This window comes from Miscanthus floridulus, chromosome 11 (assembly GCF_019320115.1).
Source record: "Miscanthus floridulus cultivar M001 chromosome 11, ASM1932011v1, whole genome shotgun sequence".
NCBI lineage: Eukaryota > Viridiplantae > Streptophyta > Magnoliopsida > Poales > Poaceae > Miscanthus > Miscanthus floridulus.
The window spans coordinates 192,576-212,879 of record NC_089590.1 but is presented as its reverse complement, the minus strand read 5'-3'; the positions used below and the strand labels follow the sequence as shown (position 1 = coordinate 212,879).

Here is a 20,304-nt window from a genome sequence, read left to right as displayed (position 1 = left end):
GCTGACAGTGTTCCTACCAATTGCAATCAGGGCTATAAAGCCAGAGCTCCTAAAGATGGCCATCACCCACATGTGCTACTTCTTTTCGAAGATCTCACAGAAGACGATTCGCAGGCAAGAGCTGAGTGACCTACATGAATTCATGGTGGAGACCCAGAACCAGCTAGAGATGTGTTTACCTCCCATTTTTTTATATAATGGTACATCTCATGATTCACCTGGTTCATCAGATCGAGGCGCTGGGCCCTAGCTTCTTGCATGAAATGTGGTCCTATGAGCGGTTCATGTCAGTTCTAAGCCGATACGTGCATAACCGAACACACCCAGAGGGCTCTATGATAGAGGGTTACAATTCCGAAGAAGTCATCGAGTGCTGCCAAGAGTGGCTAAAAGTACAGAGAGGGATTGGTAATCCTGATTCTCATCACAAGGGAAGGCTAGCTGGGAAGGGCACAAGTGGTAGGAAAGTGTTCCTCGACAATGATTACAGAGAGGTGAGTCGAGCGTATTACAGTGTCTTGCAGAGTATGGCAGTGATGCAACCGTACATTGATGAACACATGGCTATCATTATGGCCGAGAGGAATGGCCGTTCAGATGATTGGGTCATGAAACAGCATAAGCAACACCTAACATCATGGTTGAAGGACCAGAACATACAGCCTGGAGAAACCATAGATTCTATTACCATCAGTCAGTTGGTGGCCGGGCCATCGAAACAGGTGACGTCTTAGAATGCTTATGACATCAATGGGTACACATACTATACCGACACAAAGGACAGAAAATATGTGAATCAGAACAGCGGCGTCCAAATAGAGGCTCTCGACGAAGTGGGGCGAAAGGTGCTGTACTTTGGCATAATTTAAGATATATGGGAACTTGACTATGGAAGAGATATAAAGGTGGCCCTGTTTCGATGCCGCTGGATCAAGCAACATCAATTAAATGAGATCGGACAGAGAGTCGTCGACCTCCAGAATGTAGGCTACCAGGATGACCCTTGGGTGCTCACTGAACGAGTCGCGCAAGTCTTCTATATGCCCGACCCACAAAGTAACCTCCCCCAAAGAAGAAGACAAAGCACGTGGTGGCCTCTAGAAAACAACATATCATCGGAGTTGATGGCGTGGACGATGTTGAAGCTTACAATAAGTGTGATGAGATGCTGCTATTCACAGACTTTTGTAAGAAGATCGAGGCTGTGGAAAAGAACCTGCCCAAAGATGTATTGCCATGGGAACGAAAATGTGTCAAGGGGAAAGTTGTCATGGTGGGCTAGCTAGTTTATGTAAGTGTGTCAGTGTTCGTAAGACTACATTCATGTATGTGTGTGTGAGACTACATTTATGTATGTGTGTGAGACAACATTCATGTATGTGTGTGTGAGACTACATTCATGTATGTTTGTGTGAACAATGTGTACTAAGAATTTAACAAATTATGAAATTACCAAAATAAAAATTGTAGATCTCCATGAGTTATTCAACTTTGGTATTCATTACTTTTTCAGTTAAAATGATTTGGGGGTCCAAATTTTGGTTCGAACTTGTTATTTTTTCAAATTTCAAATTTGAAAGATTCAAATTTTGTCAAATGACAAGATGACTAAAATAAAAGTTGTAGATATTAATGAGTTGAACAACTTTGGTATTCATCACTTTTTATGTTGAAATCAATTTGGGTCTCAAATTTTGGTTTGAACTTGTCATTTTTTAAAATTTCAAATTTGAAAGGTTCAAATTTTGTCAAATGACAAGATAACCAAAATAAAAGTTGTAGATCTTGATGAGTTGAACAACTTTTGTATTCATCACTTTTACATCTGAAATCATTTAGGGTTTGAAAATTTGGTTTGAACTTGTCAAATTTCAAATTTCAAATTTTAAAATGTGTAAAACATTGTCACATCAAAGTTTGATCAAACTTAAATGCTGAAGCATGATTTTAGAAATTTTTAGGAAAAGAAACCATCACATTTGGAGTTAGTATTAGAGAGAACAACTAGTTACAAAGTTTACCCACAAATTAAAAAGAGAAATCACACTTTTCTAGATGATCCTTATATGATTATAGTGAACAGTGTGTTTTGTTTTTTTAATCTGTGGGTTAACTTTGTAACTAGTTTTTCTTCCTCATACTAACTCTAAATCTGATGATTTTTTTCCTAAAATTTTATAAAATCATTCTCTATCAATTTATTTTGTTGGTTTTGTCAATATATACATATTAAAAGTTTGAGCAATTTAAATTTTGAATTTTAAAAAAATGCAACTTCAGACAAAATTTTGGTACCCTAAATGATTTCAGCTGAAAAAGTGATAAATACCAAAGTTGAATAACTCATCAAAATCTACAACTTTTGTATTGGTCATTTCTTCATATGATAAAGTGGTAATGACATTGTTCACAAATGTGACACATCTCTCATAAGGTTTTATAAACTATATGAGACATGTGTAAGATTAATGAACAATGTGTGCTAAGAATTTGTCAAATAAAAAATGACCAAAATAAAAGTTGTAGATATTCATGAGTTGAACAACTTTGGTATTCATCACTTTTTATGTTGAAATCATTTTGGGTCTAAAATTTTGGTTCGAACTTATCATTTTTCAAAATTTCAAATTTGAAAGGTTCGAATTTTGTCAAATGACAAGATGACTAAAATAAAAGTTGTACATATTAATGAGTTGAACAACTTTAGTATTCATCACTTTTTATGTTGAAATCATTTTGGGTCTCAAATTTTGGTTCGAACTTGTCATTTTTTCAAATTTCAAATTTGAAAGGTTCAAATTTTGTCCAATGATAAGTTGACCAAAATAAAAGTTGTAGATATTAATGAGTTGAACAACTTTGGTATTCATCACGTTTTATGTTGAAATCATTTTGGGTCTCAAATTTTAGTTTGAACTTGTCATTTTTTCAAATTTCAAATTTGAAAGGTTCAAATTTTGTCAAATGACAAGATGACCAAAATAAAAGTTGTAGATATTAATGAGTTGAACAACTTTGATATTCATCACTTTTTATGTTGAAATCATTTTGGGTCTCAAATTTTGGTTCGAACTTGTCATTTTTTCAAATTTCAAATTTGAAAGGTTCAAATTATTTTAGTAGTATTGATTTTAATTTTTTAAAATTTAAATTTTTTTCCCATTTTTAAAGGTTCAATTTTTCAATTTTAAACTGTTGTAGTTGTCTTAGTTATTGGATATGTAAATATATATATAAAAAATAATTATAAAATTTTGTACTGTTTATTTATTATTTACATTTCAAAAATTATTTTGATTTAGATATTTTAAAAAAAATTCAACTGTAGGGGCGGTTTATAACCTCAGCCGCCCCTATAATTTCTCTGTAGGGGCAGCTTATAACCTCAGCCGCCCCTACAGTGCTCTGAGGTATATCTGTGACCGTCGTTGTGGCCACCCGTTAAGTGTTGGGCGAAATCTCCTATGGACGCCGTCAGGCTGCCCAATTCCTCGGCGGCTAGGGTTCCCGCGGCACGAAGGCACCGAGGAAGGCGAGGACCGCAAGCTCCCGACGCGTCTCCGGTGGCCGGCCCCCTCCCTCTCCCTCTCCGCTCGCCTAGATCCAGAGCGAGGAGGCTAGGGTTCCCGCCGCACCGAGGAGGCGAGGACCGCAGGCTCTCGACGCGTCTTCGGCGGCCGGCCCCCTCCCTCTCCCTCTCCGCTCGCCTAGATCCGGAGCGAGGAGGCTAGGGTTCCCGCCGCACTGAGGAGGCGAGGATCGCAGGCTCCCGATGTGTCTCCGGCGGCCGGCCCCCTCCCTCTCCCTCTCTGCTCGGTAATCTTTCGTTCCTTTCCTTCCTCAACCTCGCAAACACCAGCCTCGTTGGCTCCATCCCTGCTGAACTTGGCATGCTACATCGGCTTAAGGTTCTGCATCTTTCTTTTAGATAGATGATCGTCAAGCGGATTTTTAATGGGTCAATCAGGAAATAGATTTGGTTAATGTATGGAGAATAGCTTACTGTATGTATCTGTGTTCATCCATGGTTTTAGTGTTTTGACTTTCTATTCCAAGATGATTAATTTCCATCCATGGTGATCCCAACCTAATTTGTAGTAGAAAGTCTGCATCGCTCTTTTGTTTCTCCAATGATGGCGATGATGCTTTGTAACACCTCGGGTGTTTAAATATTAAAATCTGGCATGTCATCATATGCATTGCAAAGCATTTGGCATTTGGTGAAAACTTTGATATGCATACACTAATACAAGTTTATATTTATGTGGTATGTGTTGCAATGTATTGTTTGACTCAAGTTCAATGTTTGTTTGGATTTTGAATTTTTCGAGAAAACCCCCGCTTTTCCATATTTAAATCCTACCCTGAAAATCCATTTCAAAATCTAAGCATATTTTGGGGTTGGGCCCAAAAGCAAAAGTGTAGAGCTTGGCAAGTTATACAAAGTTTGTTTTTGGAGTTTTTCAAGTTATTTAGGAAAATTTTGAGTAATTCAAAAAGGCGTAATTCGTTAAATTTCCCTATTCAAATTCAAAAGTTCATTTCAAAATCTAGACCGAATTAGGAGATGGTTATAAAGCAAAGTTGTAGAACTTTTGATTTTGAACAACTTTTATTTTGGAGATTTTTGAGTTGTTATGAAAATTTGGGAGTAATTTGTGAATTTTGGCGAATGGCAAACTTGTAATTTCGATGAACAGTGTTCACCGCTTGCGCTACACCGCCGGCGAGCTTTGGCTTGCTTCCAGTCGCGCGCGTGGCCGTCTGGGCGTCGCGTTGGCGCGCTGAAGGCTTCGTCGTGGCTTCCTTGCGCTTCCTTGGCTGCCCTATAAAGCTCTGGAGCCGCCGCCGTTCTTCTTTCTTCGTTCTCTGTTTTTCCCCGTCGCCGCTGCTCCATCTCCGGCGAGCCCGTGCCGTCGTTGTCGTGCTCCACCGTCGCTGATAAGCTAGTCCCAGCTCTGCCTGAACCTTGCGCATTTCGTTGATGAACCTTTACTAACAACCGCACTAGTTTGGGTGCAATGTGTAAGAATGTTGTCCATTGAGCCAGCAGTACTACCTTAGCACATGGCAGTGCGCAACGACTACAACAGATATTGGCCCCGTAAAAAGGCCTTAGATGGTAAGGAAAAAAAAGTGAATGTCAAAAGGTAACTGAAGCTAAGAATTCGTTATCCAAAGAAGCATCCAGTTATATCAAAGTGACCACAATCTTGATAACATAAGGTCTAGACCCAAAGAAAGGCATACAGTTGTAATGGGCAACACCTGAAAAAGAAAAACTGGAGGCCCAGCATTACCTGCCACTCCATTTTTGCCACACAGAATATGCTGAAGAGATAAAGAAAACAAGCTCAACAACATTAAATTACAAGAATTGCTGCGATCATGTTGCATGCTACCAGAAGCTAAAGCTATGGAAAGAACCTCAAGACTGGCAAGGTTTGAACTATACATAAAAAATATCGCTATCAAGATTAAGAAATCATTAGATGCCTATTTTTACAATCATCAATGCAGTATTGTGAAAATATAAATGCCATTATTGACACTTGACCAAGAGCCAACTGCTACTGAACTGAACTGTGGGATGCAGATGAGTCAAAATAGCAGTCTGTAGTAGTTGCCACAAGAGCAATTTTAAACTTCAATTCTGTTGACATACACTAGAAGCTAAATTCAATTATGCGGAGCAGGCATGCACAACAGAGAAAGACACCAATATAACCACACCCATGCACTACTTTGTTTAGAATCAGCACAAAAGATTAATGATAGGCCGCACGATAAGTTTTGCTAGTAACAGAGCACAAAATCTGACATAAATTGAAAGGTGGCCACAGATAAAATTTAAACAAACAAGACATGCATGCCTCGGAAAGGTACTGCTAGAGAGAATTGGTTAAAGTACTTCATTGTGATCTGCTAGTAACCTGCACTCTTGGTTTAGGATGAGTAACTAAGTCAATGCTGTCAGCAGTTCTAGCATCTAACTTGGAACCACCAGGTAAGCATCAACACATTTGAAAAGAAAACACACAAGGAACAGGATGCACCAACCTCAAGGGGACAAAGGCACAGCACCAGGAAGCATATAACACCAGCTGCAGGCAGAGCAAGTAAAACCATTAAATTCGTGCAGAATTCAACCATCACAGGCAACCACGAGCAAACTGGATGGATTACCTCAAGCAGTGGCCCCACACAATAGAGTTCAGAAAAATACAGCATAAACAAAATCAATTCAATGTGGTAAAACAAATAAGATAAAAGGAGTGCTCAGCTCTAGCAGTACAAAAATTAACAGAAAGGTCCAAGCCCAATAGAGGACAACATTATCCACGATAATTCACAACGCTGGTGAATACCATACGAACAGAAATATGCAGCCGTAACGTAAATTATTAAATGCTCAGAGCCGTTAGACCTTTTGGAAAATTTTCAGTGCTTAAACTAACATCTGCAGATCATGCTATCCATTCTAGGCCAAGTCCCTGTCAAGTAATAGTAAATAGTAATTTTGCTTCTTTCAATGGAGTATAAACTCTCATGGAAATTGGAGCTTTTCAATTCCATTTTGGAGATTGAGAAGACCGCTCGTAACGATTTTTTTCTTTTTATGGCTGGGTGGGCAAGAAAAGGATTTGACTCTTGAAGATATCAACTCATACGCCTGCTCCATACATTAAAAAACATTTTGGGTACTTTCTATGAGAATGGATAAATAGAAATGGGTACATTCCTCTTTCTCTTTCCTGGCCAAACTACCAAAAAAAAAGAAGAGAGCTGTAAGAGCGGTAAAAGCAAGCTCGGTGGCCCGGTTCACTACAGGTTGATGTATCCTTTTGAAAGAAAAGTAAATCTCTCTAAAAAATAAGCACGCCTGGAAATCCTCTTTACTTTCCACGAAAAGATCCACTTCAAAAGTTTATGGAGTAGAAGAACCCGCCTCATATCGGTACACCTGAATAACCATATCTGTGAAACCCGGTCATCCCAAACACAAGCTAACACAATAACAGATCAGAAACCAATAAATCACACAAGCAGTCTGATTAGATCACTAAGCTCATGATACTTAAACGTTAAAGTACTGTTTTCCACCATCGAGCTGTAACAGCTAGTTCCATATGCAGAAACAGACACCAAATCTAAGCAACCAACTAGTTAGCAGATAAGAGCTTTCCAGTACCCAAAAGAAGGCTCTTGATCCTACATTAACCTAATGACAGCAAGTCTACTCATTACACTAAAACAAAAGATAGCAGAGATCTTTACTAGAACTTCACACAGGTCAGACTTGAAAGTGCAAAGAGCAATTCGTTGATTAGGCTTGCCTGGCCCAACTCCAACTTGAATGCTTCAATCTGTTGCTTCTTGCACTTAGCATCAAGATCGCGGGCCTTCTCATCACCTATGGTCATGAACATTGCCATGATTAAGTCCCTCGAGCTGTGCGTTTCGGCGTACGCTTTGACTTCTTTGGCCAGATGAGGATACAATTTTGATAGTACACTGAAGTCCCTAGATGTTGGCTCAACCCGCTCATCTTCATCAACTTGGCCCCAGAGAATTTCAGATAGCTTAAACAGCCGACGACCAAGGTCATCGGATGGGCAGCCTTGTACAAGGATCTTGCGGTACCATGTCCTAAGCTTGCGGATCTTGTCAGTGAGCTTCTCCTCGTTGGCATCAGTTTTGTCAAATGTGAGATTTGCCAAAAGGTGCGATGAATCTGGCAAAGCACCATTATGGGACTTGGCGTGCACAACCAAAGCATTGAGAATCTTGAGCTCGTCATCATAGGACCATGATCGCTCAACCGCTGGCTTCTTCTCTGTCTGAGAACTGTGTGGCTTGGTTGATGGAGGATTCCTCTCCTGCAAGGCTTTGCCATTCACTTGAGCCCCTGTCTCCTCATCCTCCTGGGCTCGGTTCTCCTCTTGTGAGGGTGAGGTGTCGCTGGGTTGCTCTTGCTGTAGGATCCCCTCCCCTTGCTGCTCCCCTTCGTCTACACTGTGATTGTCTTTTGGGGGTGAGGTGTCATCTGCATGCTCTTGATTTGCAACCTCCTTCTCTTGCTGCTCCTCTCCATGGACGATGTGCATGTCCTTGTCATGTGGGGGTGAAGTGTCACTGGCATGCTCTTGCTCTGTGATCTTCTTCTCCTGATGCTCCTCTTCACGGGCTCTGTGCTCGACCTCTGGGGGTGAGGTGCTGCTCTGCTCTTGCTCTTGCTCTGCCGTCTCTCTGCCATTGTGCTCGTCTTCTTGGGCGATGTCAGGCAAGGAGGGTGTGTCCTCTCTGTCGTCGTTGAGCTCTAGTTCCAGCAATTGGGGCGGCGACTTCGGTTTGGTCAAGGCCTTTCTAAGCTGCTTCTTTTTCTTCTTCTTGCGCCTGTCCTTCTCGGCGGACCTCTTGCTTTTCTTCTTGCGCCGTGGGGCCGACGCGGCGACGGTCTCGCCAGCAGGTCCCGCGGCACGCTTCTCCGGGCGCTCATCTCCCTGCCGTGGCGGCGGGGAGCGCTTCTCGCCCCGCTTCGGAGTCGCGCCTCTCTTGTTGTGGCCGGCGTCGGCGCTGTCGTCGGGCAGCAGACCCCTCGCCGGTGATGCACCACCAGAACTCTCCGCCTCATCTTCCTCCTGCGACGCCGGAGGGGGTTTCTTGACCCGCTTGACCCCACCGCGCGGTGCGCTCCTCGCCGGAGAGGCCTCGCCGGAGCCCTGGGCCCCAACATCCTCCGGCGACGGCGACGAGGGTTCCTCGGCTCGCTTCAGCGGCATCTCCTTGGGCTCGGCGGACATGGCGGTGTCGCCGGACTTGCCGCTCTCCTCATCCTCGTCGTCGTCGGAACCCTCATTGCCACCGTTGCCGCCCAACTCCTTGGAATCGCCGGAACTTGGCCGGCGGGCGCTGCGCTTGGCGGCCATGGAGGCCCGATCGGTGGCGGAGGGAAGGGATTTGGGATTTTTTGCGGGGGGAGTGACGGTGCTTCACGAGGTTGGGAACAGAGTGAGTTGTGGGTTGCGAGTGGCCGTGGGGGAGGAGATACGCAGAGGGAGGGTACTTTGCACAAATCGGAGCCTCCGGAGTGTCTCTTCGTCTTCCGACTCCCCCGTCTCTCCCATTCAATTTTATTCCATTTTTTTATTTGTCTTATTTATTATCACGTCTGTCTGTTGACAAAACTCCTTCCAGCAGCTTTCTAGTTCCTCCAACGGACGGGACAAAATGCGTGCTTGCCTGCTTGGTCCTCGCTCCTTTTCGATCATGCTCGGGCCTTGCAAGCTTAGCTACAAAAATCTCTATTTTTTTGAAAATATCATAGTACTTTAAAGAATAATTACATATATTGATCTTGTTTTTAAAAAATTGTACATTTAGATCCCTATTGGCAGTAGGCCAAATCTCTATCAAGTGGACTATTAAGGGTCTGTTGGTTTCCCACCCACAGCTAAAAGTTCGACAGCCACGAAAATAATGGTGCTTGGTTGCTCGCCTCATGATGCGGCCGTCACAGTTTTTGCATGCGCTGTTCCGTGGCGAGTGTGGTGGCCAAAAAGCTCACCACAAAGTGTGGCGCGGTCTCCATTGTGGTGGTAGGCTTTAGCCGGGTAACAAACCGACTCTGATAGATATTGGCATATCACCACGTCACCATATCACTTTCTATGTCATCTTAGCAGGCTTATTCGCCAACGATAGTTGATAGGAGGCTAGTCGGCCTTTTCAATTATCGATAGGGCTAATAGGTTTGATGTCCAAGGTGTCACATAAACCTATTGACATGCGATTTGTTGATAGATCTGTCGGCATGTGTGAACTGTCAACAAGCCTTAAACTGTCTAGGACGTGTTTGGATTTGTCAGACATGTATTTTCTATGCAGACAAACGATTCTAGGCACATGCATCCAAAATCGAACGCCTAGAATCCATATCTAACTAAGACAAAGTTTTCTCGTACTCCAACCAAACACACCTCTAGTGCCCCTTCTCTCTCTTGCGCAGGCACCTCACATCTACCTTTCCACCACTCGCTTCCTTGCCTCTAGCGTCGCCAACACCGCGCACCACACCTGTCTTGGGCACCCTAGATCTTGATAAGTTTTTGGTTTTTTCTTCCTTATTATTTTACTTACTAGAATAATAACTATAGCATATATAGTACTTGTATTTTAAGGCCTATGATAGTATAGCATTTTAAAGATCTTATTGCAGCAAAAAAATGAATTTATAGCGTAACAATGTTATAGTTAAAACAATTGTTAAAAAATCTTAATATATGTAGGGTTACTTTAGTTGCCATTTATTATTTTTTGCTTCGTTAGGTATGTTGTTTCTTACTAGCTCTTTCCTAGTATATAAGGTATGTTGTTTCTTACTAGCTCTTTCCTAGTATATAAGACGTACCTATCTCTGGTTTAAAGACTAAAAAACGGACTTGCTTCTTGGTGATAGCAAGTATTTTCACTTGAACTAAGAAGAATCCACCACAATAATCAAGAAAACCAAACATCCAATAATTTAGATTATAATAATCCTATACATAGCAATCTAGATCATCATAATCTAGCTATGATCCTAAACATGTCCTAGATTATAATAATCCTATATATAATTAAACTATAACAGTTCAGTTGTGATCTAAACAGATCTTGTAGTCTCTATACAGTGGTTTAATGGAACTTTTTTCTGCAAAATATCAGTGGAAGTATCAATATATATACTAGACACGTTGTCTACATAGTGGGTGGATAAGGGATGAGGAGACAAAGATAAGATCCTCCCTGTTTGGTTCATATATTAAATTTGCTACTAATAGTCATAATTTTTTTTGCCACACCTGTTAAAGTTAGTTCATGGGAATTTTGCTTTACTTTGGCTTGATTAAGAGAATATTGTCACACTTTTTGAGTAACTCGTGCATGCAGGACCATGGCAACATGAAAAGGATTCTTGCCATCCTAACTATCGCTATCAATCAATTCAAACAGGCGCCTAAGTTGGTCAAAGCTGGCTAACGTTAGACGTACCGAAGTGTGCCTACCCATACCGGGGCAGTGGAACCTCTCTAAAGCCCCCATGAATTTTTAGGTAAAGTTCTATAGTGTAGATGGAGTTGAGATTTAAGATCGAGCAACAGTCGAAGGTATGTGTTGTTCAACTCCCCCTAAAATTTTTCGTGGATCCGCCGCTGCTTTCATCCAAACATGCCCTCCGTAGGCACACATCTCTTTCAATCAGATGGAATCAACAAATTTAAGGCACATCCCTTTCAGTTACATGCATGGAATCAACAAATTTAGGTAAATTGCTTAGAGCTAATTACTCCCTCTATTCACCCACTATGCCAGATTCGCACAGTAGGAACGGGGGCATTTTTACTGTATGGGCGACTGGGGTTGGGGACGCCCCTACAGTGGGCGTCCTCAGGCCCAGCAGCCCAGCCGTCCCTACAGATGGCACTGTAGGGGCGGCTGGTAACCTAAGCCGCCCCTACAGTTGGGGCTGATCTGTAGGGGTGGCTCAATCACCAGCCGTCCCTGCAGTGACCATTTTATCGGGGCGGCTGCCACCAGCCGCCCCTGCTGTTCTACTGTAGGGACGGCTGAATCACCAGCCGCCTCTACTGACGGCGCACGAATAAATAGCAGCCACCCCTTCTTCTAACTCGGGACATACTCTTCTACCAAAAACAAAGGCTGGGAGGCCTTTGGCTCCTCCTAAAAATTGCTCTACTAAGGGGGAAGGTTTTGATCTCAAATCCTTTGATGAAGAGGCTCTAAAAGGTAAGGAAATGCTTCTACAACTCTTTATTTAAAGTTTAATTCGTTGGTTAATAAGTAATTTAATTTTTGGTTTTCTCTCTCTTCCATGGAGCTTGAGCTAGTTATGAGTGAAATTGGACCCTAATTTTCACTATACTAAGGTAAATTAGGTAGGGAAGTAAGATTACACCCTTTGTTAGTACATCTTTGTTGATTTTAGTATAGTATTAGTGAAGTTTGATGCATGTGTCATGAAACCCTATATCTAGATCTAGGATTTTGTTTTTTTATTCTTTTTCAATTTTTTCTTTATGTGACTAGGGTTTGCATGTAGGTGAATGTGTAAGATTTTAATTGTTGCTAATGTGTAAAATATCCTCTACCATGACTACTAATTATCATTTAATATTTATTTTGATTCCTTTCTATAATGTGTGTTTATAATTTGTTATGGATAAATAGGCCATTAATTAATTATCCTCTACCATGAAATTGGAATGGAGTTTGCATGAAAGGTAGTGGATGAAATATTAAATGTTGCTAATTGTTTTCTTTGAAATTGTTTATTTGAACCTATTAATTTATATTTTAAAATATTTATGCATTAATAGTCAATTAATTAACTATCCTCTACTACTATGGTGCGTGTCTTAGGTATATACAATTATTCTCAAGTAATATTCTTTTTTTGGTTGTTTTGTTTCTATAACATGGACTATAGGAACTCTTGGATGTATGGTTCGTTAAGACACGACGCTCTTTTCCGTGATGAGATGGACAAATTCATCAAAGCCGCAGAGAAGCATGCAGCGACGTTGAAAAAGAATAGTGACACGATTATTTGTCCCTGCAAAGATTGCAAGAACCTTATTGCATTTCGAGATGTGAGTACCATCAAAGAACATCTGATTAGGAGAGGATTTGTTCTGGACTACACAGTGTGGATTCATCACGGTGAAACAGTGGTTGTTGATGACAGCGACGATGATCTAGTTGATGAAGCTAAAACCCAAGCATACTTGTCCCGATTCATAGACGATCTTGAGCAACAAATGGATCGTGACTATGGCAATCAACAAGGTAGTGGCTTTGGCAATGAACAAGGTGGTGATGATGCTGGTGGTGTTAGCAATGATGGCGAAGCACGTGAGGGGGATGCAGATGATGGTGACAACTTGGACGAAATGCTTGGGGCCTTTAGACCAGAAATATTAGAAAAGAGCAAGAGAGGTCTAGAAAATCTTGAGAGGGTGACAAAAGCATTGAAGAAGACTGTGTATGATGCTGAGAAGGGCTGTCCAACATACTTCACACTCCTACGTTTTGTGCTTGAGCTACTCATCCTGAATGCTAAGTACGGTTGGTCAGACTGCAGTTTCAATGATCGGTTGTGCCTCATGTCACGGTTGCTCCCACAGCCGAACACAGTTGCCGCCAACACATACCAAGCGAAGAAGGTTATAAGTCCACTCACATTGGGGGTTGAAAAATCCATGCATGCCCCAACCACTGTATCCTTTTTCGACGTGGCACATCGTTCGAGACTTTAGATACATGTCCTAGGTGTGGGGCTAGTCGGTACAAGAACAATGACCTTCAAAGTGGGGTGGAAGCCTCCATAGGAAAGAGGAAGAAGGGTGGGAAGAAGGTGGTGCAAGAATCTCAACCCTAGAGGAAACTCCATTAGGCAATGATGCAAATAAGAGAAGAATTCCTGTCCTGGTTATGTGGTACTTGCCAGTGACCAACCGCTTGAGGTGTATGTTCCTAAACCCTAAGGAAGCCGCACTGATGATATGGTGGGATGGTGAGCGCAAGGTGGATGATGATACGATCGCACACCCGGCCGATTGTAGCCAATGGCAATCATTCAATGCCAAGTACAAAGCAGAATTCAGGGATGACCCATGGAATGTACGGTTCGGCTTGAGCACTGATGGAATGAATCCGTTTAATGAGAGGATGACCGACCACAGCACATGGCTAGTCATCTTGACCATGTACAACCTCCCAACATATTTGTGTCAGAAGAGGAAGTACCTTCTCCTCACCATTCTTATCTCTGGCCCTAAATAACCAGGCATTGATATAGACGTGTTCTTGGAGCCTCTAATGCAAGAAATGGAGAGGCTATGGAGGTATGGGGAGCCAATGTATGATGCGTTCTGGCGGGAGGACTTTATATGCAAAGCAATAATATTTGTTACTACCAATGATTACCCCACGCTGTTTGCCCTGTCTGGACAGTTCAAAGGCAAGACTGGATGCTTAGTCTGTTTGGATGGTACTAAATGGGTGTTCCTAGATAGATCTAGGAAGATAGTTTACATAAGGAACCGGCGCTTCTTAAAGACAGATCACAAGTACCGTGGCAAATTGTACCTAAGATACTATGACAACATCCTAAAGGATGAACCCCCTCCAGAGAGACATCGTAATGGAGAACATGTGTTCAGAATGGTCCAAAACATACACGTCGTCTATGGAAAGAAGAATCCGGATGGAACGATTAGAGATAGAAGCACACCTCCCATCAAAGGCGTACCATTCAAGAAGCAATCGATCTTCTTTCAGTACCTGCCTTATTGGCCAGACTTGGAGGTCCCCCATGCCATTGATGCGATGCACGTGCAGAAGAATATCTTTGAGAGTCTCATGGCTACCTTGATGGACACGGGCAAGTCAAAGGATGGTCTTAGATCACGGAAAGACATGGTGCAGCTGAACGTGATGCGGGAGCTTTGGTCGGTACAGCAAGATAATGGCAAGTACAGTCTTCCCACGGCTAGCTTCAACCTAACCCTAGACGAGAGGAGAGCTATATGCAATTTCCTTAGGGGGGTCAGAGTGCCGACTAGGTTTTCAGCGACCCCAAAGAAGCTAGTGTCGATGAAGGACCTATCATTAACATACTGCAAGGCTCACGATTGTCATGTGATGCTGACAGTGTTCCTACCAATTGCAATCAGGGCTATAAAGCCAGAGCTCCTAAAGATGGCCATCACCCACATGTGCTACTTCTTTTCGAAGATCTCACAGAAGACGATTCGCAGGCAAGAGCTGAGTGACCTACATGAATTCATGGTGGAGACCCAGAACCAGCTAGAGATGTGTTTACCTCCCATTTTTTTATATAATGGTACATCTCATGATTCACCTGGTTCATCAGATCGAGGCGCTGGGCCCTAGCTTCTTGCATGAAATGTGGTCCTATGAGCGGTTCATGTCAGTTCTAAGCCGATACGTGCATAACCGAACACACCCAGAGGGCTCTATGATAGAGGGTTACAATTCCGAAGAAGTCATCGAGTGCTGCCAAGAGTGGCTAAAAGTACAGAGAGGGATTGGTAATCCTGATTCTCATCACAAGGGAAGGCTAGCTGGGAAGGGCACAAGTGGTAGGAAAGTGTTCCTCGACAATGATTACAGAGAGGTGAGTCGAGCGTATTACAGTGTCTTGCAGAGTATGGCAGTGATGCAACCGTACATTGATGAACACATGGCTATCATTATGGCCGAGAGGAATGGCCGTTCAGATGATTGGGTCATGAAACAGCATAAGCAACACCTAACATCATGGTTGAAGGACCAGAACATACAGCCTGGAGAAACCATAGATTCTATTACCATCAGTCAGTTGGTGGCCGGGCCATCGAAACAGGTGACGTCTTAGAATGCTTATGACATCAATGGGTACACATACTATACCGACACAAAGGACAGAAAATATGTGAATCAGAACAGCGGCGTCCAAATAGAGGCTCTCGACGAAGTGGGGCGAAAGGTGCTGTACTTTGGCATAATTTAAGATATATGGGAACTTGACTATGGAAGAGATATAAAGGTGGCCCTGTTTCGATGCCGCTGGATCAAGCAACATCAATTAAATGAGATCGGACAGAGAGTCGTCGACCTCCAGAATGTAGGCTACCAGGATGACCCTTGGGTGCTCACTGAACGAGTCGCGCAAGTCTTCTATATGCCCGACCCACAAAGTAACCTCCCCCAAAGAAGAAGACAAAGCACGTGGTGGCCTCTAGAAAACAACATATCATCGGAGTTGATGGCGTGGACGATGTTGAAGCTTACAATAAGTGTGATGAGATGCTGCTATTCACAGACTTTTGTAAGAAGATCGAGGCTGTGGAAAAGAACCTGCCCAAAGATGTATTGCCATGGGAACGAAAATGTGTCAAGGGGAAAGTTGTCATGGTGGGCTAGCTAGTTTATGTAAGTGTGTCAGTGTTCGTAAGACTACATTCATGTATGTGTGTGTGAGACTACATTTATGTATGTGTGTGAGACAACATTCATGTATGTGTGTGTGAGACTACATTCATGTATGTTTGTGTGAACAATGTGTACTAAGAATTTAACAAATTATGAAATTACCAAAATAAAAATTGTAGATCTCCATGAGTTATTCAACTTTGGTATTCATTACTTTTTCAGTTAAAATGATTTGGGGGTCCAAATTTTGGTTCGAACTTGTTATTTTTTCAAATTTCAAATTTGAAAGATTCAAATTTTGTCAAATGACAAGATGACTAAAATAAAAGTTGTAGATATTAATGAGTTGAACAACTTTGGTATTCATCACTTTTTATGTTGAAATCAATTTGGGTCTCAAATTTTGGTTTGAACTTGTCATTTTTTAAAATTTCAAATTTGAAAGGTTCAAATTTTGTCAAATGACAAGATAACCAAAATAAAAGTTGTAGATCTTGATGAGTTGAACAACTTTTGTATTCATCACTTTTACATCTGAAATCATTTAGGGTTTGAAAATTTGGTTTGAACTTGTCAAATTTCAAATTTCAAATTTTAAAATGTGTAAAACATTGTCACATCAAAGTTTGATCAAACTTAAATGCTGAAGCATGATTTTAGAAATTTTTAGGAAAAGAAACCATCACATTTGGAGTTAGTATTAGAGAGAACAACTAGTTACAAAGTTTACCCACAAATTAAAAAGAGAAATCACACTTTTCTAGATGATCCTTATATGATTATAGTGAACAGTGTGTTTTGTTTTTTTAATCTGTGGGTTAACTTTGTAACTAGTTTTTCTTCCTCATACTAACTCTAAATCTGATGATTTTTTCCTAAAATTTTATAAAATCATTCTCTATCAATTTATTTTGTTGGTTTTGTCAATATATACATATTAAAAGTTTGAGCAATTTAAATTTTGAATTTTAAAAAAATGCAACTTCAGACAAAATTTTGGTACCCTAAATGATTTCAGCTGAAAAAGTGATAAATACCAAAGTTGAATAACTCATCAAAATCTACAACTTTTGTATTGGTCATTTCTTCATATGATAAAGTGGTAATGACATTGTTCACAAATGTGACACATCTCTCATAAGGTTTTATAAACTATATGAGACATGTGTAAGATTAATGAACAATGTGTGCTAAGAATTTGTCAAATAAAAAAATGACCAAAATAAAAGTTGTAGATATTCATGAGTTGAACAACTTTGGTATTCATCACTTTTTATGTTGAAATCATTTTGGGTCTAAAATTTTGGTTCGAACTTATCATTTTTCAAAATTTCAAATTTGAAAGGTTCGAATTTTGTCAAATGACAAGATGACTAAAATAAAAGTTGTACATATTAATGAGTTGAACAACTTTAGTATTCATCACTTTTTATGTTGAAATCATTTTGGGTCTCAAATTTTGGTTCGAACTTGTCATTTTTTCAAATTTCAAATTTGAAAGGTTCAAATTTTGTCCAATGATAAGTTGACCAAAATAAAAGTTGTAGATATTAATGAGTTGAACAACTTTGGTATTCATCACGTTTTATGTTGAAATCATTTTGGGTCTCAAATTTTAGTTTGAACTTGTCATTTTTTCAAATTTCAAATTTGAAAGGTTCAAATTTTGTCAAATGACAAGATGACCAAAATAAAAGTTGTAGATATTAATGAGTTGAACAACTTTGATATTCATCACTTTTTATGTTGAAATCATTTTGGGTCTCAAATTTTGGTTCGAACTTGTCATTTTTTCAAATTTCAAATTTGAAAGGTTCAAATTATTTTAGTAGTATTGATTTTAATTTTTTAAAATTTAAATTTTTTTCCCATTTTTAAAGGTTCAATTTTTCAATTTTAAACTGTTGTAGTTGTCTTAGTTATTGGATATGTAAATATATATATAAAAAATAATTATAAAATTTTGTACTGTTTATTTATTATTTACATTTCAAAAAATTATTTTGATTTAGATATTTTAAAAAAAATTCAACTGTAGGGGCGGTTTATAACCTCAGCCGCCCCTATAATTTCTCTGTAGGGGCAGCTTATAACCTCAGCCGCCCCTACAGTGCTCTGAGGTATATCTGTGACCGTCGTTGTGGCCACCCGTTAAGTGTTGGGCGAAATCTCCTATGGACGCCGTCAGGCTGCCCAATTCCTCGGCGGCTAGGGTTCCCGCGGCACGAAGGCACCGAGGAAGGCGAGGACCGCAAGCTCCCGACGCGTCTCCGGTGGCCGGCCCCCTCCCTCTCCCTCTCCGCTCGCCTAGATCCAGAGCGAGGAGGCTAGGGTTCCCGCCGCACCGAGGAGGCGAGGACCGCAGGCTCTCGACGCGTCTTCGGCGGCCGGCCCCCTCCCTCTCCCTCTCCGCTCGCCTAGATCCGGAGCGAGGAGGCTAGGGTTCCCGCCGCACTGAGGAGGCGAGGATCGCAGGCTCCCGATGTGTCTCCGGCGGCCGGCCCCCTCCCTCTCCCTCTCTGCTCGGTAATCTTTCGTTCCTTTCCTTCCTCAACCTCGCAAACACCAGCCTCGTTGGCTCCATCCCTGCTGAACTTGGCATGCTACATCGGCTTAAGGTTCTGCATCTTTCTTTTAGATAGATGATCGTCAAGCGGATTTTTAATGGGTCAATCAGGAAATAGATTTGGTTAATGTATGGAGAATAGCTTACTGTATGTATCTGTGTTCATCCATGGTTTTAGTGTTTTGACTTTCTATTCCAAGATGATTAATTTCCATCCATGGTGATCCCAACCTAATTTGTAGTAGAAAGTCTGCATCGCTCTTTTGTTTCTCCAATGATGGCGATGATGCTTTGTAACACCTCGGGTGTTTAAATATTAAAATCTGGCATGTCATCATATGCATTGCAAAGCATTTGGCATTTGGTGAAAACTTTGATATGCATACACTAATACAAGTTTATATTTATGTGGTATGTGTTGCAATGTATTGTTTGACTCAAGTTCAATGTTTGTTTGGATTTTGAATTTTTCGAGAAAACCCCGCTTTTCCATATTTAAATCCTACCCTGAAAATCCATTTCAAAATCTAAGCATATTTTGGGGTTGGGCCCAAAAGCAAAAGTGTAGAGCTTGGCAAGTTATACAAAGTTTGTTTTTGGAGTTTTTCAAGTTATTTAGGAAAATTTTGAGTAATTCAAAAAGGCGTAATTCGTTAAATTTCCCTATTCAAATTCAAAAGTTCATTTCAAAATCTAGACCGAATTAGGAGATGGTTATAAAAGCAAAGTTGTAGAACTTTTGATTTTGAACAACTTTTATTTTTGGAGATTTTTGAGTTGTTATGAAAATTTGGGAGTAATTTGTGAATTTTGGCGAATGGCAAACTTGTAATTTCGATGAACAGTGTTCACCGCTTGCGCTACACCGCCGGCGAGCTTTGGCTTGCTTCCAGTCGCGCGCGTGGCCGTCTGGGCGTCGCGTTGGCGCGCTGAAGGCTTCGTCGTGGCTTCCTTGCGCTTCCTTGGCTGCCCTATAAAGCTCTGGAGCCGCCGCCGTTCTTCTTTCTTCGTTCTCTGTTTTTCCCCGTCGCCGCTGCTCCATCTCCGGCGAGCCCGTGCCGTCGTTGTCGTGCTCCACCGTCGCTGATAAGCTAGTCCCAGCTCTGCCTGAACCTTGCGCATCCATCTGACCCACCAATTTGGCTTGTCTTTACCGAGAACTCGAGTTTCATCGCCTTCTTCCTCGCGGTCGGTAACCTCATCGTCGCATGCGCATCTCCGTGGCCAGAGCCCGTCGGTGAGCCATTGCCCTTGATTGGTGTACCTTTAGCTTCGTCTCGATGCCGTAGTGCTCATTTCACTGTTGATTGGCTGTTTTATCCACTGCAGTCGCCGGCACACCATCATCGACGATCCTTGCTCCGCCGCCGTTGCTGTTCACGTCGACCCGCGTCTACGCTGCTTCTCTAGGCTTACTTTCTGCTCTGTAGTGTTCGTGGTGAGCTCCTAATGCTTCCTGTGCCCTTTGATTAACTGCTACTGTACTCCTGTCGCCGGCGTAACATCGCCGAGCCACCGCGTCCGCCATGGCCAACGCCAAGCTCGTAACTCGTAGTAATTCGTCTAGCTAGTGCCTTCAGTCGATGCGCCGGGATGATGTGGTCATTTTGGTACGTTGGCCGTCGCCGTTGATCTCACCGTCGGTGAGTTTGCACCGGTCAGTGCCGTCGTCGTCGTAGTCAACACGCGGGAGGTAAGTGATGACATGTGGGGTCCGATGTCAGTGACTCAGCGTTCAA

The 20,304-nt window shown here is 41.8% G+C and overlaps 1 protein-coding gene across 1 annotated transcript; it reads right to left on the bottom strand.

Annotated features, from left to right (window-relative positions):
* Positions 1-7,058: 7,058 nt before the first annotated feature.
* On the bottom strand, positions 7,059-9,049 carry LOC136493562 (nucleolin 2-like). The gene has a single exon (XM_066489660.1). The coding sequence runs from the start codon at positions 8,928-8,930 to the stop codon at positions 7,278-7,280; it is 1,653 nt and encodes a 550-aa protein (XP_066345757.1). The 5' UTR covers positions 8,931-9,049; the 3' UTR covers positions 7,059-7,277.
* Between the last annotated feature and the right edge of the window lie 11,255 nt (positions 9,050-20,304).